The 22,116-nt window shown below is 41.5% G+C and overlaps 1 protein-coding gene and 1 pseudogene across 4 annotated transcripts in view; one reads left to right on the top strand and one right to left on the bottom strand.

Annotated features, from left to right (window-relative positions):
• LOC111975883 (homer protein homolog 3-like) overlaps positions 1 to 16,302 on the bottom strand; it is a 47,471-nt gene extending 31,169 nt beyond the window's left edge. The window contains exons 1-3 of one of the 4 annotated variants that reach the window (XM_070447504.1): positions 15,806 to 16,302; positions 14,825 to 14,857; positions 14,150 to 14,199 (exon numbers count right to left, since the gene is read on the bottom strand). In XM_070447504.1, coding sequence (XP_070303605.1) covers positions 14,150 to 14,172 — 23 coding nt within the window. In that variant the 5' untranslated portion in view covers positions 14,173 to 14,199; positions 14,825 to 14,857; positions 15,806 to 16,302. The remainder of the gene's footprint in view (positions 1 to 14,149; positions 14,200 to 14,824; positions 14,858 to 15,805) is intronic. The other 3 variants (XM_070447505.1, XM_024004553.2, XM_070447506.1) reach the window with 3 other exon arrangements.
• A 3,609-nt stretch (positions 16,303 to 19,911) lies between these two features.
• Positions 19,912 to 21,363, top strand: LOC111975917 (probable ATP-dependent RNA helicase DDX49; annotated as a pseudogene).
• The last annotated feature ends 753 nt before the right edge of the window (positions 21,364 to 22,116 follow it).

A 22,116-nucleotide genomic window follows, 5' to 3' on the forward strand; every position in this document is an offset into this window, starting at 1 on the left:
GCTAGGTTAGAAGGAAAGGCCAGGGTTTTTTCTGCCATTTAAATCCTTGTGTAGTGCCGCCTAAGCATTTTTTTAAAGTCCAAACAGTGGAGAAAAAACWGTGGGAGAATATGTAAGGCTTGAAAAGCGCGTTCAGTGTAAACTTAAACGACTAAAACCAGATATAGAGTATGTAGAAAAGATAATGGACGTACACACTCAGTGGCCAGTTTTTTCGCTCCAACATACAGTGAGTCGCAGGCAGACAGGCATTCAGTTACTGTTTGATTGAATGTTAGAATGGGCAAAACGAGTGACCTAAGTGACTTTGAGCATGGTTTGAGCGTCCATGCCAGGCGCGCCGGTTTGCCTCAGCGCTACACAGTTGATTAGCACTACACACACACACACACTACGCAGCTCATCAAACTTTCATTATTTGAATCAGCTGTGTAGTGCTAGGGCAAAGACCAAAATGTGCACACGGGGAGGGGAGGGGAGTGGCCCAGGACCGAGTTTGGGAAACCTTGCTGGATTTGATGTTCGCTAAGCCCTGCCCCAGAATTTTGGCCAACCAATCTGAGCTCCAATGGATAGCAACACATGAAAGCCAGTGAGTAAAAAAATATATAGTTGAAATAATTGACCAGTGCACCAGTGGTACTGAAGTACATTCATTTCCAATGGAACGCTGCGTTTGCCTTGCAGCATTGCGTTGCAGAGGCAGTTTCAGGGCGTTCTGTGTGTTGCATATGTTGGATTTATCAAAAGTATGCGTAATGCCTCGATTACACCTTCAGCGTAATTGCGCAAAATGGTACGCAGCAGCATCTACATGTGCGCAAAAAAAGTTCAACATTCACCTTTTGCTACCATAATTTGATGCATATGTTCCATGTTTGATAAATCCAACGTATTCACCACACAGAACGCACTGCAACTGCCTCTGCAACACAACGCTGCAAGGGAAACGCAGCGTTCCATTGGAAATGAACGTTTTGGCGTACCAAAATGCAATGACACTGTCGGTGTGATCGAGGCGTAAGTCACTTATGACTTATCGAAATCTCCTAAGGAACGTTTGGATGATGCCCGTYGTTTCTTCCCGTCACATATTGTGTGGCCTGTACAGGTATTAAAAAGTCCAACACCTTCAGATCGTTCATTACAAATAAAGAATACACCATCAATAGATTAATTGCCTGTGGATCTAACAATGTAGTGTATCTACTGTCTTGTCCATGCGGCTTGCAATACACTGGTATTCATTTTGCTCCTCCCTTCCTGGAGGCAGAAACTCAAAAAGGATGAACACGTGCTAAGGACTATTCAACGCTGGTCTGACCAATCTGAATCCAAGCTTCAAGATTGTTTTGATCATGCAGACTGGGATATGTTCCGGGTAGCTTCCGAGAATAATATTGACGAATATACTGATATGGTGACTGAGTTTTTCAGGAAGTGTATAGGAGATGTTGTACCCACTGTGACTATTAAAACCTTCCCTAACCAGAAACCGTGGATAGATGGCAGCATTCGCCCGAAAAACTGAAAGTGCGAACCACTGCATTTAACCATTGTCAAGGTGACTGGGAATATAGCAGAATACAAACAGTGTAGTTATTCCTGCCGCAAGGCAATCCAACAGGCAAAACATCAATATAGTGACAAAGTGGAGTCACAATTCAACGGCTCAGACATGAACGTATGTGGCAGGGTCTACAGACAATCACAGACTACAAAAGGAAAACCAGCTACGTCGCGGACACCGACATCTTGCTTCCGGACAAGCTAAACACCCTCTTCACCCACTTTGAGGATAACACAGTGCCACCGACGCGGCCCGCTATGAAGGACTCTGGGCTCTCCTTCTCCGTGGCCGTGAGTAAGACATTTAAYCGTGTTAACCCTCGCAAGGCTGCCGGCCTAGACGGCATCCCTAGCCGCGTCCTCAGAGCATGCACAGACCAGCTGGCTGGTGTGTTTACGGACATATTCAAACTCTCCCTATCCCAGTCAGCTGTCCCCACATGCTTCAAGATGGCCACCATTGTTCCTGTACCCAAGAAAGCTAAGGGAACTGAACTAAATGACTACCGCCCAATAGCACTCACTTTTGTCATCATGAAGTGCTTTGAGAGACTAGTCAAGGATCATATCACCTCTACCTTACCTGTCACCCCAGACCCARTTCAATTTGCTTACCGCCCCAATAGATCCACAGACGGTGCAATCGCCATCGCACTGCACACTGTCCTATCCCATCTGGACAAGAGGAATACTTATGTAAGAATGCTGTTCATTGACTATAGCTCAGCATTCAACACCATAGCACCCTCCAAGCTCATCATTAAGCTCAAGGACCTGGGTCTGAACCCCACCCTGTGCAACTGGGTCATGGACTTCCTGACCGGCCGCCCCCAGGTGGTGAAGGTAGGAAACAACACCTCTACTTCACTGATCCTCAACACTAGGGCCCCACAAGGGTGTGTGCTCGGCCCCCTCCTGTACTCCCTGTTCACCACCCATGATTGTGTGGCCAAGCAGGCCTCCAACTCAATCATCAAGTTTGCAGACATGACAACAGTAGTAGGCTTGATTACCGACAATGACGAGACAGCCTACAGGGAGGAGGTGAGGGCTCTGGGAGTGTGATGCCAAGAAAATAACCTCTCACTCAATGTCAATAAAACAAAGGATATGATCGTGGACTGTAGTGGAGAAGGTGGAAAGCTTAAATTTCCTCGGCGTACACATAACTGACAAACTGAAATGGTCCACCCACACAGACAGTGGTGAAGAAGGCGCAACAGCGCCTTAAAACCCTAAAACATTTAAAAATGCACAATTGAGAGCATCCTATCGGGCTGTATCACCGCCTGGTACGGCAACTGCACCGCCCGCAACCGTAAGGCTCTCCAGAGGGTAGTGAGGTCTGCACAACGCATCACTGGGGGCAAACTACCTGCCCTCCAGGACACCTACACCACCCGATGTCACAGGAAGGCCAAAAAGATCATCAAGGACAACAACCACCCAAGCCACTGCCTGTTCAACCTGCTATCATCCAGAAGGCAAGGTCAGTACAGGTGCATCAAAACTTGGACCGAGAGACTGAAAAACAGCTTCTCTCTCCAGGCCATCAGACTGTTAAATAGACATCACTAGCACAGAGGCTGCTGCCTATATACATAGACTTTCACTGGCCACTTTAATAAGTGGAACACTAGTCACTTTAACAATGTTTGCATATCTTGCATTACTCATCTCATATGTATATGCTGTATTCTATTCTACTGTATCTTAGTCTATGCCACTCTGACATTGCCCGTCCATATATTTATATATTGTTAATTCCATTCCTTTACTTAGATTTGTGTGTATTAGGTTTATGTTGTGAAATTTTTAGATATTACTGCACTGTCGGAGCTAGAAACACAAGCATTTCGCTACACCCGCAATAACATCTGCTAAACACGTGTATGTGACCAATAACATTTTATTTATTTGGATTTATTACACGTAGGCAACTACGGTTACGCAATAATAAGCATCGCAGTGCCATCTGAAGAAATGGCCTAAAATCACCAGTGGCCAGACATTTTTATGAGGCTAATCATGCTGTGAATGATCTTAAGTTCTGTGCCATTGACCGTGTTCTCTCAAACTGCAGATGCAATATAGGATGAGCGCCTTCTCCAGTGCTAAGCCCGATGGATATTGTACTTAACTCTACACCCCCAAGGGCCTAGTGAGGAATTGGACCTTGTATGTTTCTTGTAGTGTTGTCTACACGCACTAACAGTCCCCGTCCCTCCCGCTGAACTTTTTGGCCTACTCGAGTATTTCATATCTTTTGCCTCTGATATTGTTATGTACCCCAGACTGTTGTCTCTTTCCAATTATGTGGCATTTGAATTATCGATTTTTGATACTCTTCTATATATTCCTTATTAATATGCATTGACTCCCGATTCGCCAGTCTCGAATGAACTATCTGCTTGCTCCTGTTGCACTTGTTACACACAGCAGGTCTTAAGTACGTGTCTTCTTAATTTGTGTGTACAGCACTGATAAAAGCATAAGGCCGAAACGTATGTCCAGTACATTTTTTTATTAGCACCTTTCACTTTTTGTATTATATTATTTTTGCATCTCAGCCTCCTTGGGTTACTCCTGTTCATGGTTTTGAGTGCAAGTACTTTTTACACTCTACAAATATTCTCTCTCCCACGCACCGGCCGCCGTTCATTCTAGCCTGAGCGCTAACCCTCATACTGGCTTTCTAGCTAGCCATGTTATGAACACAACTCCCATCTGCTGTCGACATCAGGATACAATGGAAGCATTAACTAGTTAGCTTAAAGTGGTTAATAGCTTTGACTGCATGCTGACAGTGAATTCAGAGACAGTTAGTGGCTATCCACACTACAAACAATTTTACCAGGTTTCCGTGAAGCAATTGTAAATACGGTCCACCACAACATACCCAAGCATTTCCTGATTAGCAAGGGATAGTGTGTTTAATTTCATTGTAAAAACAAAGTTTGAGATCATTGTGAGGGGATTTTGACAGTGGGTCTTATTAGAAACTGTTGTCCGAGGTTACAACAGTAGAGAAGGGTCAATTGTATCTCTCTTAGAAGAAAATAAAAGCAGAAAGTCAAGGACATCCATTACCAGATGTTGTAGGGAGATTCAAACACATTACAAGATAATGCAACATTACACAACTAGCTGAGTTTATACAATGTTAATCTATGCAATGTAGGGGAGAACCAGGACGAAAGTAACATGTCCCATTTTCTCAGATAACAAGGAAGCTAGAATGATGTAATGAAGTCGGGCACGTTACTAATTCGGAGGACAACCTCCCTGCAAAATAACAGCCCAGTCTYACCATGTTTCGCCAAGTTACCAACAAAAAGTTGGTAACTTGGCGACTAATTGCCAGCATAAGTATCAAGTATCATGCTAGCTAATCTTGGGTGGTAGCTAATCTTGGGTGTTAGCCTGGGAGAAGTTACAGGAAAGACACYTGGGACGGAAGTAACAATGCAATCTGATGATCTGGAATAAAAGAAAATAAACGTTTAAGCAGAGGCCATTGTCTCCTCTAGTTCATATTGCTTTTATAAATGTTTGCAAAATAGCAAAATTGAAAATTAAATATGCCATTAGAATTATGCTTTAATCAATTGACTTGATGGATCAGCTCCAGGACAGCTGGAGCCTAGTGGTTAGAGCGTTGGACTAGTAACTGAAAGGTTGCAAGATCGAATCCCCGAGCTGACAAGGTAAAAATCAGTCGTTCTGCCCCTGAACAAGGCAGTTAKCCCACTGTTCCTAGGCCGTCATTGAAAATAAGAATTTGTTCTGAACTGACTTGCCTAGTTAAATCAAAAAAAGATCCCTTTTAGCCAATCTCTCCAGAGTGCAACGTGTATCAGTCAAGTTGCATCAGGTTGAGACTTCAAATAAAATACAATTGTATTTGTTACATGCGCCGAATACACCTTACCGTGAAATGTTTACTTACAAGCCCTTAACCAACAATGCAGTTAAGAAAAATAAGAGTTAAGAAAATATTTACTAAATAAACTAAAGTTGAAAAAAGTTACACAATAAAAAAAACAATAACCAGGCTATATATACACACATACACACAGTGGGTAATAGTTAATGTGTTAATGTGTGGGGGTACAGGTTAGTCCAGGTAATTGAGGTAATATGTACTTGTAGGTAGGGGTAAAGTGACTATGCCTAGACAATAAACAGACTTGATGATACGTATAGATTAACATGGATTCAAATCCTCCTGAAGATCAGTCCTGCAGCATAAATACATTACATATTCATTCCCATTAGAGGATCAGATCTAGGTTCTACAGGAGCCCAGGAGAGCTTGGTTATAAAGAAGCCATGTCTCACGCTGTGAAGCCTCATGTCTGAGTGCAAGAGTGGGCAGAGGGAGAGAGAGAAAATGGGGCCTTGAGCCCTCCCCCTGGCCGGGAGGGAGTGGGTTGGAAGCCAAAAGCGAGGCCTCAGAAGGGAAAGCAAAGAGCCGTGGAGAGGAGGCAGGGGGGTGGAGGAGGGATGACCGTGACACACATTTCTGGGACACAGGCCTTTGTCTGGCCAGCTGGCACATTCCATGCTGCCCTGCAGGATCAAGGAGGACCCGGGGGGGGGGGGGCTCACCGAACCGTCAATTCAACGCTCCGCCAACGTTCTACCAACATGCTTCATTGCACTACTAGCCTCTACGCAGCCATGTCAAACCACCCTTACAGTGTTGTGCACAGGTATCCTAGAGATGTGGGAAATATGGCAGTGACATTTTCAATTCAACATGGCACTGCTCTGCAAAGGTCTTAATAAAGTCAGGGTTGTCCGGATAGATTATTGTAAACCTATTCCAGGTCATATTCAGCCCCCTTCCCTGCCTCTCTACACACATGCACACCCACACTCATGCATGAACTGAATTACATTTGTGTACATTATTACATGAAACTGATTCATGGAAAAACAAGTGTGTACTACTGTATAGCTACATGTAACACATTCCAGGAGTGTGTTGGCATTGACTAGCCTATATATACACTGTAGTCGATTACCATGAAACGTACAAGGAATCATTGAAACAAACAAGTTGGAGCTGTATGATCAGAGGGGACGGTGAGCAGCGGATGGCTAGCGAGGTGAGTGGGACAGCAGCTGCTGGGCTGGCAGCCAGCAGGATGAGAGGGAGGGAACTGAAGGAAAAGACTACTACTCTCCCCACGTATCTATATTTCATCACCTTTCCCGTGCTGTACGCACGCCCATATATTATAAATTAATCTAAACGTTTCACAACAATGAATTAATCATGGGCGGTGTTGACGATGGATGGGCCACTTTCTGTATCTGGTCAAATCACTTCTGTAGGAATCTGCATTTTTAGGGCAAATGGAAAAACGTGCTGGCATCAGGCCAGTCCATCAGTTTTGAGTCAGTAGTACTTGACAACAGAATGTAAAATTCTGGCCAAACAAACACCCTCTCAGCGAAAAATAAGTGCACAAAAGAAAGTCCATTGTGGTAAAATGATCCGACTCTCAATCAACATTACTCCTCATCACACTGACTTCAAATGTAAGTCAGTAAAAAAAAGTCTAACTCTGAACCTTTCACAGTGAAGGCAGGTGATATTGATTGGTTCTTTCTGAAATCAGTAACTGCATTTACAGTGAAACCGCATTAGACATTAGCTTCTTGCTCATGTTCCGAGTTAAACTCACTTTCCCAGTGACCCGTGGGTGTGTGGGTTCACCCAGAGTCAGTGTCATCACTGGCTAATCCCCCTCACTTGGATCTTCATCTCATGCTTAAGCTCCCTCAGTAATTCATCTTCCAAAGTCACTGATCTGTAAAATGGCCCCCCTATTCCAATCAGCTGCCTGAAAATACCTAGGAGTTATTCTGTGGTCTATGAAAGCATCAAAATAAGTTATCTGGAAGCAATAGCTCAGAAATATAATTCCAAGCTGTTCCAAACTACACGTGGTATGTTACAAAGGACACATCTTCAATGGGGAAACAGATGGCAGAATACCACAGGTAAAATAATTTGATAAAAGATTCTAAATGACCTACTTCATGCAGAAGTTCTGGGGTGTAAATATCCCCCATATAATACCTCTGATTATTTGAAAAGATCTGATGATATAAAAAAAAAAGCTAGGACTCCACAACTGTCAAATCAATTAGGCTATTGTAATCTTGTGCCATATTTGCATGTAGGTAATAGAATAATGCGAGTTGTTTCGCAATGTTTTCCGCCGACAACTATATAAATGGCCCCTGAGGTAAAAAAACGGAGTCGTTACCCCTGCTGTAAGCATTACGGGGATGACACTCAGGGGACTATGGTCAATTCCATGTAAAAGGACCCATGAGCACCAACGTGTGAAGTTCATAGGAGCATGACAAAGTGGGTGTCAAATGAAAGCTAAGAGTCTATATTTTGAGAGATTAAGGCATATATACATTTTTGAACCATTTCCAATCTAAAAATTAGGAATAAAACAAAGGCTTTGATTTCTTGTCCAACTGATGGAAAAGGAGTCTTAGAAAACATTTACCAGAAAAAGTCATAACCTCAAAACAATGCTGAAGTAAAGACGGCCAACTAATATCAACACTTACAGTGCATTCAGAAAATATTAAGACCGCTTGACATTTTCCAAATTTTCTTACGTTACAGCCTTATTCTAAAATGGATTCAATTGGGTTTTCCTCCATTTTTTAGCAAATGTATAAAAAAATTGAAATATTACATAAGTATTCAGACCATTAACTTAGTACTTTGTTGTAGACCTTTGACAGCGATTACAGCCACGAGTCTTCTTGGGTATGACACTACAAGCTTGGCACATCTGTTTTTGGGGAGTTTCTCACATTTTTTTTCTGCAGATCCTCTCAAGCTCTGTCAGGTTGGATGGGGAGCATCGCTGCACAGCTATTTTCAGGTCTCTCCAGAGATGTTCGATCGGGTTCAAGTCCGGGCTCTGGCTAGGCCACTCAAGGACATTCAGAGACTTGTCCTGAAGCCACTCCTGAGTTGTCTTGGCTGTGAGCTTAGAGTCGTTGTCCTCTTGGAAAGGTGAACCTTCGCCCCCAGTCTGAGGTCCTGAGCGCTCTGCAGCAGGTTTTCATCAAGGATCTCTCTGTACTTTGCTCCGAGTCCTTTAGGTGCCTTTTGGCAAACTCCAAGAGGGCTGTCATGTGCCATTTACTGAGGAGTGGCTTCCGTCTGGCCACTAACATAAAGGCTTGATTGGTGGAGTGCTGCAGAGATGGGGGAACCTTACAGAAAGACAACCATCTCCACAGAGGAACTCTGGAGCCCTGTCAAAGTGACCTTCGGGTTCTTGGTCACCTCCCTGACAAAGGCCCTTCTCCCCCGATTGCTCAGTTTGGCCGGGCAGCCAGCTCTAGGAAGAGTCTTGGTGGTTCCAAACTTCTTCAATTTAAGAATGATGGAGGCCACTGTGTTTTTGGGGATCTTCAACGCTGCAGACATTTTTTGGTACCATTCCCCAGATCTGTACCTCGACACAATCTTTTATGAGGGAAAAAATTATTTAATCAATTTTGGAATAAGGCTGCAATGTAACAAAATGTGGAAAAAGTCAAGGTGTCTGAATACTTTCCGAATGCACAGTATATTTAGTTGACATTTTTTTCTTGCTTCTTTAAGTTTAAGAATACCTGATGCCTTCAAATTCCGTTACCAAAAACCCACACATCTTTAAGATATTTTCTAATTTCTCTCCCTCATGAGGGTGGATAACAAAAGTTCAAAGAAGTAAGAAGTAAAGGTAGACCTACCAATTAGTTAGTGTTTTTACTGATACCAACTTAGTTTAAGAATTCTTAAGTGATTCAAATGGAAAATTCTGTTACCAAATCAGTAATTTGGTCTGTCTGCCCTAGCCTTGATTTCAATGTCCACAGACGTCTGGACCGGCCTTCATTTAGCCCAAACATAGACGTCCATGATTGGTTCAGATTTGGTCCGGATCAGACATCTATGTTTTACAAGTTTGGACAGCACAGCACAGTACAGTAGAGCACAGTACAGTAAAGAAAAGTAGAGTATAGTTCAGTACAGTCCTGTACAGTAGAATTGAGTAGAGTTCAGTACAGTACACAGTAGAGCATACTAGAGTTGAGTACACTAATGTACTGTACTAAACTATACTCTCCTGAACTATACTGTACTCTATTGTGCTGTACTGTGCTCTACTTTGATGTCCAAACTTGTGGAACATAAACGTCTATGATTGGTTCAGATTTGGTCCTGTCTGGACCGACGTAATTTGGTCGTTTGGTGGCCGAGCTCTTTAAAACGAATAGCCAGTGTGTAGAATAATACCCAAATACGCAAAGGAGGATATTGCATATTTCTACCTTTGTGTACCTATTTAGGATACATCACCATGAACTGAATTACACTCATAACCATAAATATGCATTTCTGTGTGGTAGCCACTTTAAACAATGCCACTTAATATAATGTATATGTATATACTGTACTCTATATCATCTACTGCATCTTGCCATCTTTATGTAATACATGTATCACTAGCCACTTTAAACTATGCCACTTTTATGTTTACATACCCTACATTACTCATCTCATATGTATATACTGTACTCGATACCATCTACTGCATCTTGCCTATGCCGTTCTGTACCATCACTTATTCATATATCTTTATGTACATATTCTTTATCCCTTTACACTTGTGTGTATAAGGTAGTAGTTGTGGAATTGTTAGGTTAGATTACTCGTTGGTTATTACTGCATTGTCAGAACTAGAAGCACAAGCATTTCGCTACGCTCGCATTAACATCTGCTAACCATGTGTATGTGACAAATAACATTTGATTTGATTTACAGATCAGGGGCCAATGATGAAATTCCGTAACCACAATTCTGTTACCGGATGTAAATCCACTTCACCTACAGTAGTTCAATAACGAAAAGAAGAAAAGAAATTCAAAGTCAAGGTGTCATGTCATAGCTGATACCCCATTCATTCTGCAGACATCTTGAATCGTCATCACATAAATTGTACCAAAATTCTGATCCTAAACTTTGCACCTGCACAGTTCTTCCAGTAAATGTGTTTTTGTAAAATGTTCAGTGTAAATTGTTAAAAGTAGTCCTTGTGAATAGAGTTATTTGGTTTGTTAAACTTTAAAATCAATGTTTTTTGTTTGGCATACATTTTAAGTGAAAACCTGAGTCTGTTACTGTGGAATTGCCCCTATTCCTTTCCAGAAACCTAGATTATTGTTTTTGTATAGAGAATAAAATGTGTGAGAGAAAAACTAATTTTGACTGTAGTTCTCCTTTAAGGGTTTCATTCTATGACCCCCCTGAGAGTCGAGTGAGCCTCACGTCAACATTCCTGAGCCAGCGAAAGTGTCCGGCCATTTCAGCAACATGACACTGCACAACTAAATACCAAAATAGCACGGTGGAAACGCTAACTCACTACTACTCAACAACAAGTAGACATCTCAGCTCACATATGGTCTTCTATCAAGGCGCTAAGGTGTTTCATTCTTTAATCCACACATTCCTCTCCAGGGACCAAATTATGTTCTCATCAAATGGAATTCTCAACAATTTAAGAATGTTAACGATACAACATTGCCTTTTGCTAAATAATCTGGAAACTTGTCAAAACCTTCTTAGCATCATCTTCACTTGTATTATGAAGTGCAGGCTCTTAACTTGGTCAGTAGGCTCTTGCATATGTCTGACTGATAAAATGCTGTAGTCAAGAAATTAAAATGAATGGGAGAGAGAATATTACATGCATAAGCAATAGCAAAGATCCCAAAAACAGCAATTAGCAAGCACTTCCTCAACCTCAGAATTCTCATTGAGCAATAACCTATAGGCCACAAAATACCATTTCATGGCATATATAATTTGTCTAATTTTACTCAAGCTTGCACAACGCAAAACAAATCCTGTTCTGGTTTAGGCACAATGTCTTTGACACAATGCAATAATTTATGAGGACAATTTCAGGGTAAATGCATCTCAGTGCAGAAACCAAATATCCAAAAAGTTCTGGGACACTAAAGTCCATGGAGAATAAGAGCACCTCCTCCCAGCTGCGCACTGCACTGAGCCTAGGAAACACTGTCACCACCAATAAATCCACGATAATTGAGATTTTCAATAAGCATTTTTCTATGGCTGGCCGTGCTTTCCACCAGGCTACCCCTATCCCGGTCAACAGCCCTCAGCAACTTGCCCAAGCCTCCACCATTTCTCCTTCACTCAAATCCAGATATCCGATGTTCTGAAAGAGCTGCAAAATCGGGACCCCTACAAATCAGCCGGACTAGACAATCTGGACCATCTCTTTCTAAAATTATCCGCCGCAATTGTTGCAACCCCTATTACTAGCCTGTTCAACCTATCTTTCGTATCGTCCGAGATCCCCAAAGATTGGAAAGCTGCCGCAGTCATACCCCTCCTCAAAGGAGACACTCTAGACCCAAACTGTCACAGACCTATATCTATCCCACCCTGCCTTTCTAAGGTCTTCGAAAGCCAAGTTAACAAACAGATCACCGACCATTTCGAATCCCACCGTACCTTCTCCACTATGCAATCTGGTTTCCGAGCTGGTCATGGGTGCACCTTACCCACGCTCAAGGTCCTAAACGATATCATAACCGCCATCGATAAGAGACAATACTGTGCAGCTGTATTCATCGACCTGGCCAAGGCTTTCGACTCTGTCAATCACCACATTCTTATCGGCAGACTCAACAGCCTTGGTTTCTCAAATGACTGCCTCGCCTGGTTCACCAACTACTTCTCTGATAGAGTTCAGTGTGTCAAATCGGAGGGCCTGTTGTCCGGACCTCTGGCAGTATCTATGGGGTGCCACAGGGTTCAATTCTCGGGCCGACTCTTTTCTCTGTATACATCAATGATGTCGCTCTTGCAGCTGGTGATTCCCTGATCCCCCTCTACGCAGACGACACCATTCTGTATACTTCTGGCCCTTCTTTGGACACTGTGTTAACTAACCTCCAGACGAGCTTCAATGCCATACAACTCCCTTCCGTGGCCTCCAACTGCTCTTAAATGCAAGTAAAACTAAATGCATCGCTCTTCAACAATCGCTTGCCCGCCACCTGCCCGCCCATCAAGCATCACTACTCTGGACGGTTCTGACTTAGAATATGTGGACAACTACAAATACCTAGGTGTCTGGTTAGATTGTAAACACTCCTTCCAGACTCACATTAAGCATCTCCAATCCAAAATTAAATCTAGAATCGGCTTCCTATTTCGCAACAAAGCATCCTTCACTCATGCTGCCAAACATACCCTCGTAAAACTGACTATTACATTTTACATTTTACACAGACTATCCTACCGATCCTTGACTTCGGCGATGTCATTTACAAAATAGCCTCCAACACTCTACTCAGCAAATTGGATGCAGTCTATCACAGTGCCATTCATTTTGTCACCAAAGCTCCATATACTACCCACCACTGCGACCTGTATGCTCTCGTTGGCTGGCCCTCGCTTCATATTTGTCGCCAAACCCACTGGCTCTCGGTCATCTATAAGTCTTGGCTAGGTAAAGCCCAGCCTAATCTCAGCTCACTGGTCACCATAGCAGCACGCGCTCCAGCAGATATATTTCACTCGTCACCCTCAAAGCCAATTCCTCCTTTGGCCGCCTTTTTTCCCAGTTCTCTGCTGCCAATGACTGGAACGAATTGCAAAAATCACTGAAGCTGGAGACTCATATCTCCCTCTCTATCTTTAAGCACCAGCTGTCAGAGCAGCTCACAGATCACTGCACCTGTACATAGCCCATCTGTAAATAGCCCATCTAACTACCTCATCCCCATACTGTTATTTTTTTATTCTCCTTTGCACCCCAGTATCTCTACTTCCACATTCATCTTCTGCACATCTATCACTCCAGTGTTTAATTGCTAAATTGTAATTTTTTTGCCATTATGGCCTATTTATTGCCTTACCTCCCTTATCTTACCTCATTTGCACACACTGTATATTAACTTTTCTATTGGTGTTATTGACTGTATGTTTGTTTATTTCATGTGTAACTCTGTGTTGTTGTTTGTGTCGCACTGCTTTGCTTTATCTTGGCCAGGTCGCAGTTGTAAATGAGAACTTGTTCTCAACTGGCCTACCTGGTTAAATAAAGATGAAATAAAAAAGATGAGGCATGAAAAATCCAGTTTGGACTTCTGTCCCAGTTTAATTTTACCTTTATTTAACTAGGCAAGTCAGTTAAGAACTAATTCTTATTTTCAATGACAGCCTAGGAACAGTGGGTTAACTGCCTTGTTCAGGGTCAGAACGGGGATTCGATCTTGCAACCTTTCGGTTACTAGTCCAATGCTCTAACCACTAGGCTACCTGCCGCTCGTACTGTAGGTGCTCTAATTTTTATCCCTGGATTAGAATATGATAAGAGCATACATGACGTGACAAGATGGGGCAATTGGGAGGGGAGACTTGTAGATGAGGGCACATTTTTGGGGACAGGGAAAATGGACAATGAATTAGCACAACACATATGACATGTGTCAATAATACCTTTCTCTGTGTGATGGATACATGTTTACAGCTCAGGGAAGGCTCCTTTTCTGTGATGGAAAAAGAATGTAACACTTCAAATTAGACTTTAAAAAAAAAAGTGGAATAAACTTCAAAAATCACTGAGGTTTTTCAAGGTCAAATGAAAACAGCATGAGGTTAGACTAGTTCTTCTTCTTTCCCAACCTTTTGTCTGTGGTGGAGAACTATGGGAACTAAAGACAGCACTAGTTTCTCTGAAGCTGAGCTGACTGCATCCTTACCCAGACATACTTACAATACACTAAACCCCCCCCCCCCCCCCATTGGTTTCCAAGGCCCCAAGGCCCTTCTTAAATATCATTAGTTAAATAATTCAAAGAGACAACATACATCTTTCAACTAATGATTTCACCATCAATGGAGCCTTTAACCCATTCATAGACGCCAACTACCTTCAGCTCCTATTGGCAATAGTATCCTCTGGCTGGGGAAGTTTCGTTAACAGCCCCGACGCTCGTTCTGAACGCTTGTGGTATGTTTTTGGAAACATAAGGAACGTATTGTTCTTATCAGCGAGAAATACTAATACGTTTAAAACATTTGAAATGTATTACACCTTTATAGGCTTCCCACACAGCCATATTTCCATGTTACAGCGCTTGTGTACGAACAACAGACAGAGGCATAGCCTACCTGTGCTAATTAGCTATCTGCGTCTCCAAACACCTGTGTGTAAACGGAAGACAGATGGCACAAAAGTGTTGTCACTGAAAAATACTGTGTGCTGCAACTGTGTTAAAACAGTGTACAGTGAGTGTATATTTTGCATTTGTGAAAATATGTTGATGTGATATGAAAGTAGAGGTCTTTATGTTTCTAGATCCGTACCACTATTGAGAATCGATTCACATTTAGATGGAGTATTTGGCTGCCAGAGCCAATTCGCCTCTAAAAAGAACATGTAAGGCCCTTGAACTATAAAGGAGTAACTTCAGGCTCCTTTAGTCCATTATTGAGCTATGGAGCCTTGAGCACAGCTTGACTATCAAATTATGGGGTGGCTTCAAAAGCTGTCTGTTACCATGGTAAACATGAGTAAATATTAATTGGAGAAAAGGGCTAAGAATTAGAGTAAGTTCTGTAATGCTAGGCTATTGCACCACACAATACAACCAAGGCCATCAACATTTCTGTGTATGTGAACTGTGGCATTTTAATCTGATTATTTCAACACATCAGTATGATATGTTCGACAGTGTGGAACAATGTAGCCATAGTCAAGGTGAACATTCATACAGTAGACTGAGGGCATCAACCATGCTGCTTAAAAGCTGATGGCGCTGAAATTAGGTCAGTTGAAAAAGAAGATTAAACCCTTCTTTCAAATAAGATCATTAAGAAAAGATTAAGACTTATGGACAAAACATTTAAGAATTCACAGAAACATTTTTTTGGGGGGGGGGTCAATGCATGCATACATTACGCCCATACATTAGGGCGATAACATGCCAAATCTTAAAGAATATTTCCAATCAAATTCATACAACAACATGGGTAATTTATACATACCACCCTGAACTCATCCCAAACTTCACTTTTTGTCTTTGCCTTTTCAAGAGATTGTAGAGAAAGCGCAACTTGATTTGAGAAACTATAAAGCTGCAGTGCACTCACCCCATATTGTTGAACGCTTTCGGTGTCCTTGCAGAATATAAATTCCAGTCTTACCTCAAGCGATAGGTAATCTCTTGCTCTTTGTCTCCGAATAGATGGTTAACAAATTGTCTCGAATGTCACTGTAAAGTGAATTCCTTTATAATTGTACAGTACGTTGCATTACATTTCTGTAACAGGAATACCGCAAACGTTCAGTGGGGGGGGGGGATACTTGAAAACATGTAATGTTTTCCCAATTGTAGTAGTTATGTTGTTTGAAATCAATTAAAACAGCTTTCCTTTGTCCGTCGAATCCCGTTCTTTGTCGCTCTTCCTTTGTGGTGGCACACTAATCTTGTGATTTAACGCCTCTCAAAAACACGAGGGAACTATGTTCTACAAAAGTATAAATGCGTTCTGCCCCTGCTGAGTGTCAGCGCACGGTAATGAGATCCTTCTGCAGTTTGTTGTTTCCCCCTGCTCTGCCCATTCCGGTATCCCATTCAAGAATTGTCCTTGCTCAATGGAGACAGAGACACTAAGTCTAACACCACCTGCTGGCTGCTGTTTGACGAATCAAATTACATTGCCTCTAACATAACCCACTTTACACCATTTGAAATGTGAAATATAATATTCCAATGGCTTGCACGTTGTCTTGAAAGCACTCTCCCCACTTGTAATGAGGTTTGATTGACATAATGGGATTAAAATAAGTATATTTCCAGCGATTGATGGCTGAAATGAGGAATACATTCACATTATGGGTGTAAAAGTACATTGTAATTTCTGTTTGGAATAAAAATGCTCTGTCTATTAAGGTAAACCTAAATTATAAATGTTTTAATTGCTGTACGTTTTTTTCTCTCCTGTAGTTCCAAAAACTCCCCCTGAGCTGTTCTTGAAAGGTCGGTGTAAATGTCTCTGAAGCATTTTATTTTGTCTTCCTTCAATCTCTAAGCTTTTGTGACATGTAGGTGCTCAAAATATGCTTGAAACAAAAAGGTGTTCATATTATATTGGTGTGTATTTGGCATCATGTTGAAAACCTCCCTAAGGCATTAATACAATATAGAAATACATATTGTAAATCAGGTGCGTCAAACTCATTCCACCGTTTTCTTTTCAATTAAGACCTAGACAACCAGGTGAGGGGAGTTGCTTCTTCTTCGATGAGGTTTAATGGCAGTTGGCATCCAATAAATGTTGCATTACCGCCACCTACTAGACTGGAGTATAACTCCCTTATACTTGGCTTATTTATTTTTTAAATCAACAAAAACATTTAATACTACAACAAATACCCTACCATCTAACACTACACTCACAAAAAAAGTATAAATACCATACTCCACTATTTAAATCGATTTAGTCCTACAGCCTGAAAGGATGGGCCACCACCACTTAACACACCCTGTAACTCTTCTGATGGAAAGTCTCTTACACCCAAATACCTCTCTGCAGCTTCCACCACAACCTCTATTTTTTACAACTTATGTTCCATATCTGCAGTACAGTTGATAACCATGACTATAAATGCCAAAAATCCAATCTTACTGAAACATACACTACCGGTCAAAAGTTTTAGAACACCTACTCATTCAAGGGTTTTTCTTTATTTTTACTATTTTCTACATTGTAGAATAATAGTGAAGACATCAAAACTATGAAATAACACGTATGGAATCATGCAGTAAACAAAAAAGTGTTCGATTCTTCAAATAGCCACCCTTTGCCTTGATGACAGCTTTGCACACTCTTGGCATTCTCTCAACCAGGCTACACTATTCCAGCACCATTTTAAATTCAACAAATCACCTCTGCTTAGCGTAATACAGTGACAACTAAAAGATACCAAAAACAATTTAGTCCAATCAAAGTACGCTAAATATGTGGCTGTCCATGGTTCTGATTTCTGTGTGTGTGCGCATGTTCCTGCAAGTAGAATAACATGTTGACTCAACTTACTTGTAAAGAAAACGCCAATGCCATCTTCCTCTCTTTCATGTTGAGGAAACAGTCTATCACTCTGTCATACATTACACACTTTTATTTTGTTATCCTAGGCTACCTGGCTAAGATGCTTGCTCGCTAGCCTAACTTCCATTCATGGGCAACATTAGCTAGTTAACATTAGCCTTCTACATCTAGCTACATATTAAATGTCCATCCTCTCAGGCCAGGGGCACAACAATGTATGAATTAATAGTTGGATCAGAACTCCATTATAATCATTGGCCAGTACAGATACTCGTTTGGACCAGACAGCATCAGATAGATGGCCTACACTTAGAGAAACAGAGGGGCGCTGTTTTGCTCGCTCGGATGCTTTCTCCTGTGACATCCATTAGGCCTCTTGCGAATTAAAGAAAATTATGAAACACAAAAAGGACGAAAGATTTTTTATTGGTCAATTTTTGGGGGAAGCCTGGCTTCCCTTGGCATCCGTGAATACACGCCACTGCCCAAAGGACTTCCAGCCAACTTGACACAACTGTTGGAAGCATTGGCGTTTACATGGGACAGCGTCCATGTGGGACGCTTTCCACACGTTCTAGAGTCCATGCCCAGACGAAAACATAACCTGTGTACAATTAATTGGTTAGAGAGAGGTCTCATATCACTTTCATTTGTATCCCCCTGTAGCTTTAGAATCATGGCAAACTTGGTTCCTGTGTGGTGATACTGATGATTTGTCGCCACAGATAGTTTGTTTACATAGGATAATTAACGTCGCAGGTTAGAACTAACCGCATCAGGTTAGGTTAATTAACATAGCCTATCAGATGGCAAGACAGGGATCGATTTGGGATTTGGTCTACATGTCCTTTGACGACCTGGTTTTTGTCAAATTCATGCAGTGGACATGTAGGCGCAAATTTGAAAATATTAATCCCCCATAATGCAACACACTTTGAAAGGCGGTGACCACTTGACAAAAGTGATTCGCTGGAATGTCCATATAGACAATTGAGTAGGGCAAAAGCACAAACAGATTAGATCTGGGACCAGGCTAGAATGAATGGGCGAGTTCGAGCGTATCCAACGACCAATCCCGTCATCCATTGAAGAAGCATAGTGACGTCAACAAAATGCGCCAATTGTCCGATACCAAGAGTATGATTTTCTGGCAGTTCAGATGATAATTCTGAACACAAAATAAAGTATATTCTATTTATTGTCATCTGTAACTTTGTAAAATGTTGGATTTCTCCTCTCGGGCTGTCAGATTGTTGAATCAACCAATGTAAACCAATGGGGATCAGTAAACGAATTTAAGTCCAGGAAAACTGTATGCCACCTATTCTGGAATGTAACAGTTTTGCTAGCTAGCAAGCAATTTCATTATTCCTTGTTACGTTGTGTATGTTTTACATTTATTTACCCAGGTAACAGTTTAATAAAACACACGACCTATACAATAACGGCCTGACCACGACAGAGTAGGCTAACTATCTAGCTAGTTTTCAATATCATAGCCTTTTGATGCAATATAATTTCCCCCCCGTCGTCTAGGTCGGGATTGCATGGGTTGGGCCAAGACTGGCAGTGTAAAGACGGCTGTCTTTATGTTACCAGTGCTACAGAAATTATCTGATGACCCATATGGCATCTTCTGTTTGGTGCTCACACCTACCATGTTGGGCATCTTCGGATAATTTAAGTATAAATTCTCGAGCAATAATTGACCAAAATGTCATTTAAAAGGCATATCTTCTGGAAAACAACAATGTAATATAATGGTCAATGTTGTGTAATGTTTAAACTTGTGTCCTTTGTAGGGAATTGGTCTACCAGATTGCCAAACAGTTCAGAGTCCTGGCAAAACCAATGGGCTTGCGGGACCGCATCATTGTTGGTGGAATGAGTAATCTTGATTACCAATGACACTGCCTCTTATTGCATTGTTATTAATTTGTCCAGCATGTTCTAATGTTCAGGTGATGTTCCATACACATATGATCACATAGGCCTTGGAGCTCTCCATGAAGCCCCACGTCGTTGTAGCCACTCCAGGAAGATCACATTCGGAGCTCCAACACATTCAGCATCAAGAAGATCCAGTTTCTGGTAAAACAAAGATTTAAAAGATATTGTTTCTTCCACAAAGGCTATGTTTGAGGATGTCTAGGTGAGGATTTCACTGTCAACCAAAACAGTGTGTCATGAAGAACCTTTATTTCCTCAGGTGCTCAGCAGACCCCCCCCATTAGGGTTTATTTTTTTGTATTGCCTTCTAATAGGAATTCAAACCAATTTAGTTACATTTCTTCTGCTAAACGTGACAAGCCGTTCAAAACAGGACGTTTGTCTTGGTGCAACATACTTAAATTGTAAATATTTTTCTCATAGGGTCCGCACAGTAGAGGAGTTGGATCAAAAGGTACATCCTGACGCCAGAGAAAGATGCCTACCTGGTGCATCTGATCCAGAAGTTAAGACGAGCACGACGACTGGTCCATCATGATCTTCACCAAGACCTGCAAGTAAGGACTCCTTCACTCGGAGATGACGGAAGAACCTAGAACAATGACTATGTGGATTATAATGGAACCAATAGAACATGCTGCTGTATCAGGGCCTTCAGACACATCAATATAGAATGATGGTTAGACATTGAATCATTAATGCATTGCATTCTTCCTACAGGAATGGCCAAATCCTCACAATGATGCGGCAGAAATTCAACTTTCCTACCATCTCCTTGCATTCAATGATGACGCGGGTAAACAACCCGAGCTCAGACTGTAGCTTTGTATTCATTAATGGGTTACAGGACAAGTTAAAAGCACATTTAACACGCGTCATAATAAGTAACGTTAATTTGGACAATGTACACAGAATTAAGACACTAGTTACCCTTTTCACAGAAACAACGTTTTGCCAACCTCGCAAAGTTCAAGTCCAGTGTCTTCAAAATCCTGATTGCAACTGATGTAGCTTCCAGGTAAGAAAGCTCAGTGTTCAACGGTAGTGTGTATAATCAGACCAAAAAACATTTCTCAATATATGGAAAGGTTACAAACCATTGTGAATCTCATGATGTTCATGTCCTTACTGTCAGGGGCCTGGATATCCCAACAGTCCAGGTTGTCATCAACCACAACACGCCAGGTCTGCCCAAGATCTACATTCACAGAGTCGGCCGAACTGCCAGAGCAGGTAATATTCCTCCTTCAGTATCTGTCTGTTATCACACAGGCCGTTACTGTAGACTTAAAACACAATCCACTTTTCTCTGATGTCTACAGAAAGGCATGGTGTCTCGATCACACTGGTGACACAGTATGACATACACTTGGTTCATTCCATCGAGGGGAAGGTCAGTTAAGTGTAAATTTACTACATGGAAAAGTATAAATTGCACATAGTTGATTTAGTATTGCTTGCTACCCTTTTCAATTCAGACATCCCCATTAGCGCAGTATCACCACTTAGGATATGATCTTGGGGCAGAAAGCTATATTATTATTTGTTTTGCTTTCTCGTTTGTCCAGAGGCCAAACTGAAGGAGTATCCTGTTGAAAATCCTGACTCAAATCAACGTGGCCAGACGCTAGTGTGAAATTGTATGAACACTTATTCTGTTTATATAGATATTTCCCATCGTGAACATGTGGCTGTTGGATAATGTGGCTGTTGGCTCATATTACAGCTGTGACTTCTCACCATTCCTTTCGTGTTGCATAAACCTGAGTCAACAGATCAACTAGAGAATATGATTGGAGGGGAAAGTAAGTATACACACTCACCATGAGCCCAGGGGCGAAAATCTGATATCAACCTTGGAGGGGACAATTACATTACATTTTCTCAAGAGCAATTCCTGAGGGGGACACCAAAAGTAGTGCTGTAACACATAGCCTACGTTGTAATATGTTAAATGTATATTGAGGAACCATAATTCCTACAACTGAATAATTGATAGGTACAGTAGTTAACTGAAGGGTTTAACCAACTTGTTCAAATGTTTAAATCATTATAATACTACTACTAATAATAGTTATAGCAGTGCTCCTTACCAGTCCAGTATGTATGCAGGTATTCGTACTTACAACTAGCAATATCAAGAAAGGCCAGTAGGTATTTGCTTTTAGAACTGTACTTATTTTAAGCTTTTTGTTCTTGTATAAGATATTTGTTAGTAACTCAGCAGGCCAGTGGCACATTAATGACTATATAAATGTATCAGAAAAAGTAAAATTAAAAAGAGTCAATCAATACGGAGACTAACTTTGTGATGGGTCTCAAATGGAGACTCTTTAGATGAGATCCACACCATGTTCATTGTTTTATGAAAACTACACCCATACAGTGTACAGTACCAT

Source organism: Salvelinus sp. IW2-2015, linkage group LG16 (assembly GCF_002910315.2).
Source record: "Salvelinus sp. IW2-2015 linkage group LG16, ASM291031v2, whole genome shotgun sequence".
In the NCBI taxonomy this organism is placed as follows: Eukaryota; Metazoa; Chordata; class Actinopteri; order Salmoniformes; family Salmonidae; genus Salvelinus; species Salvelinus sp. IW2-2015.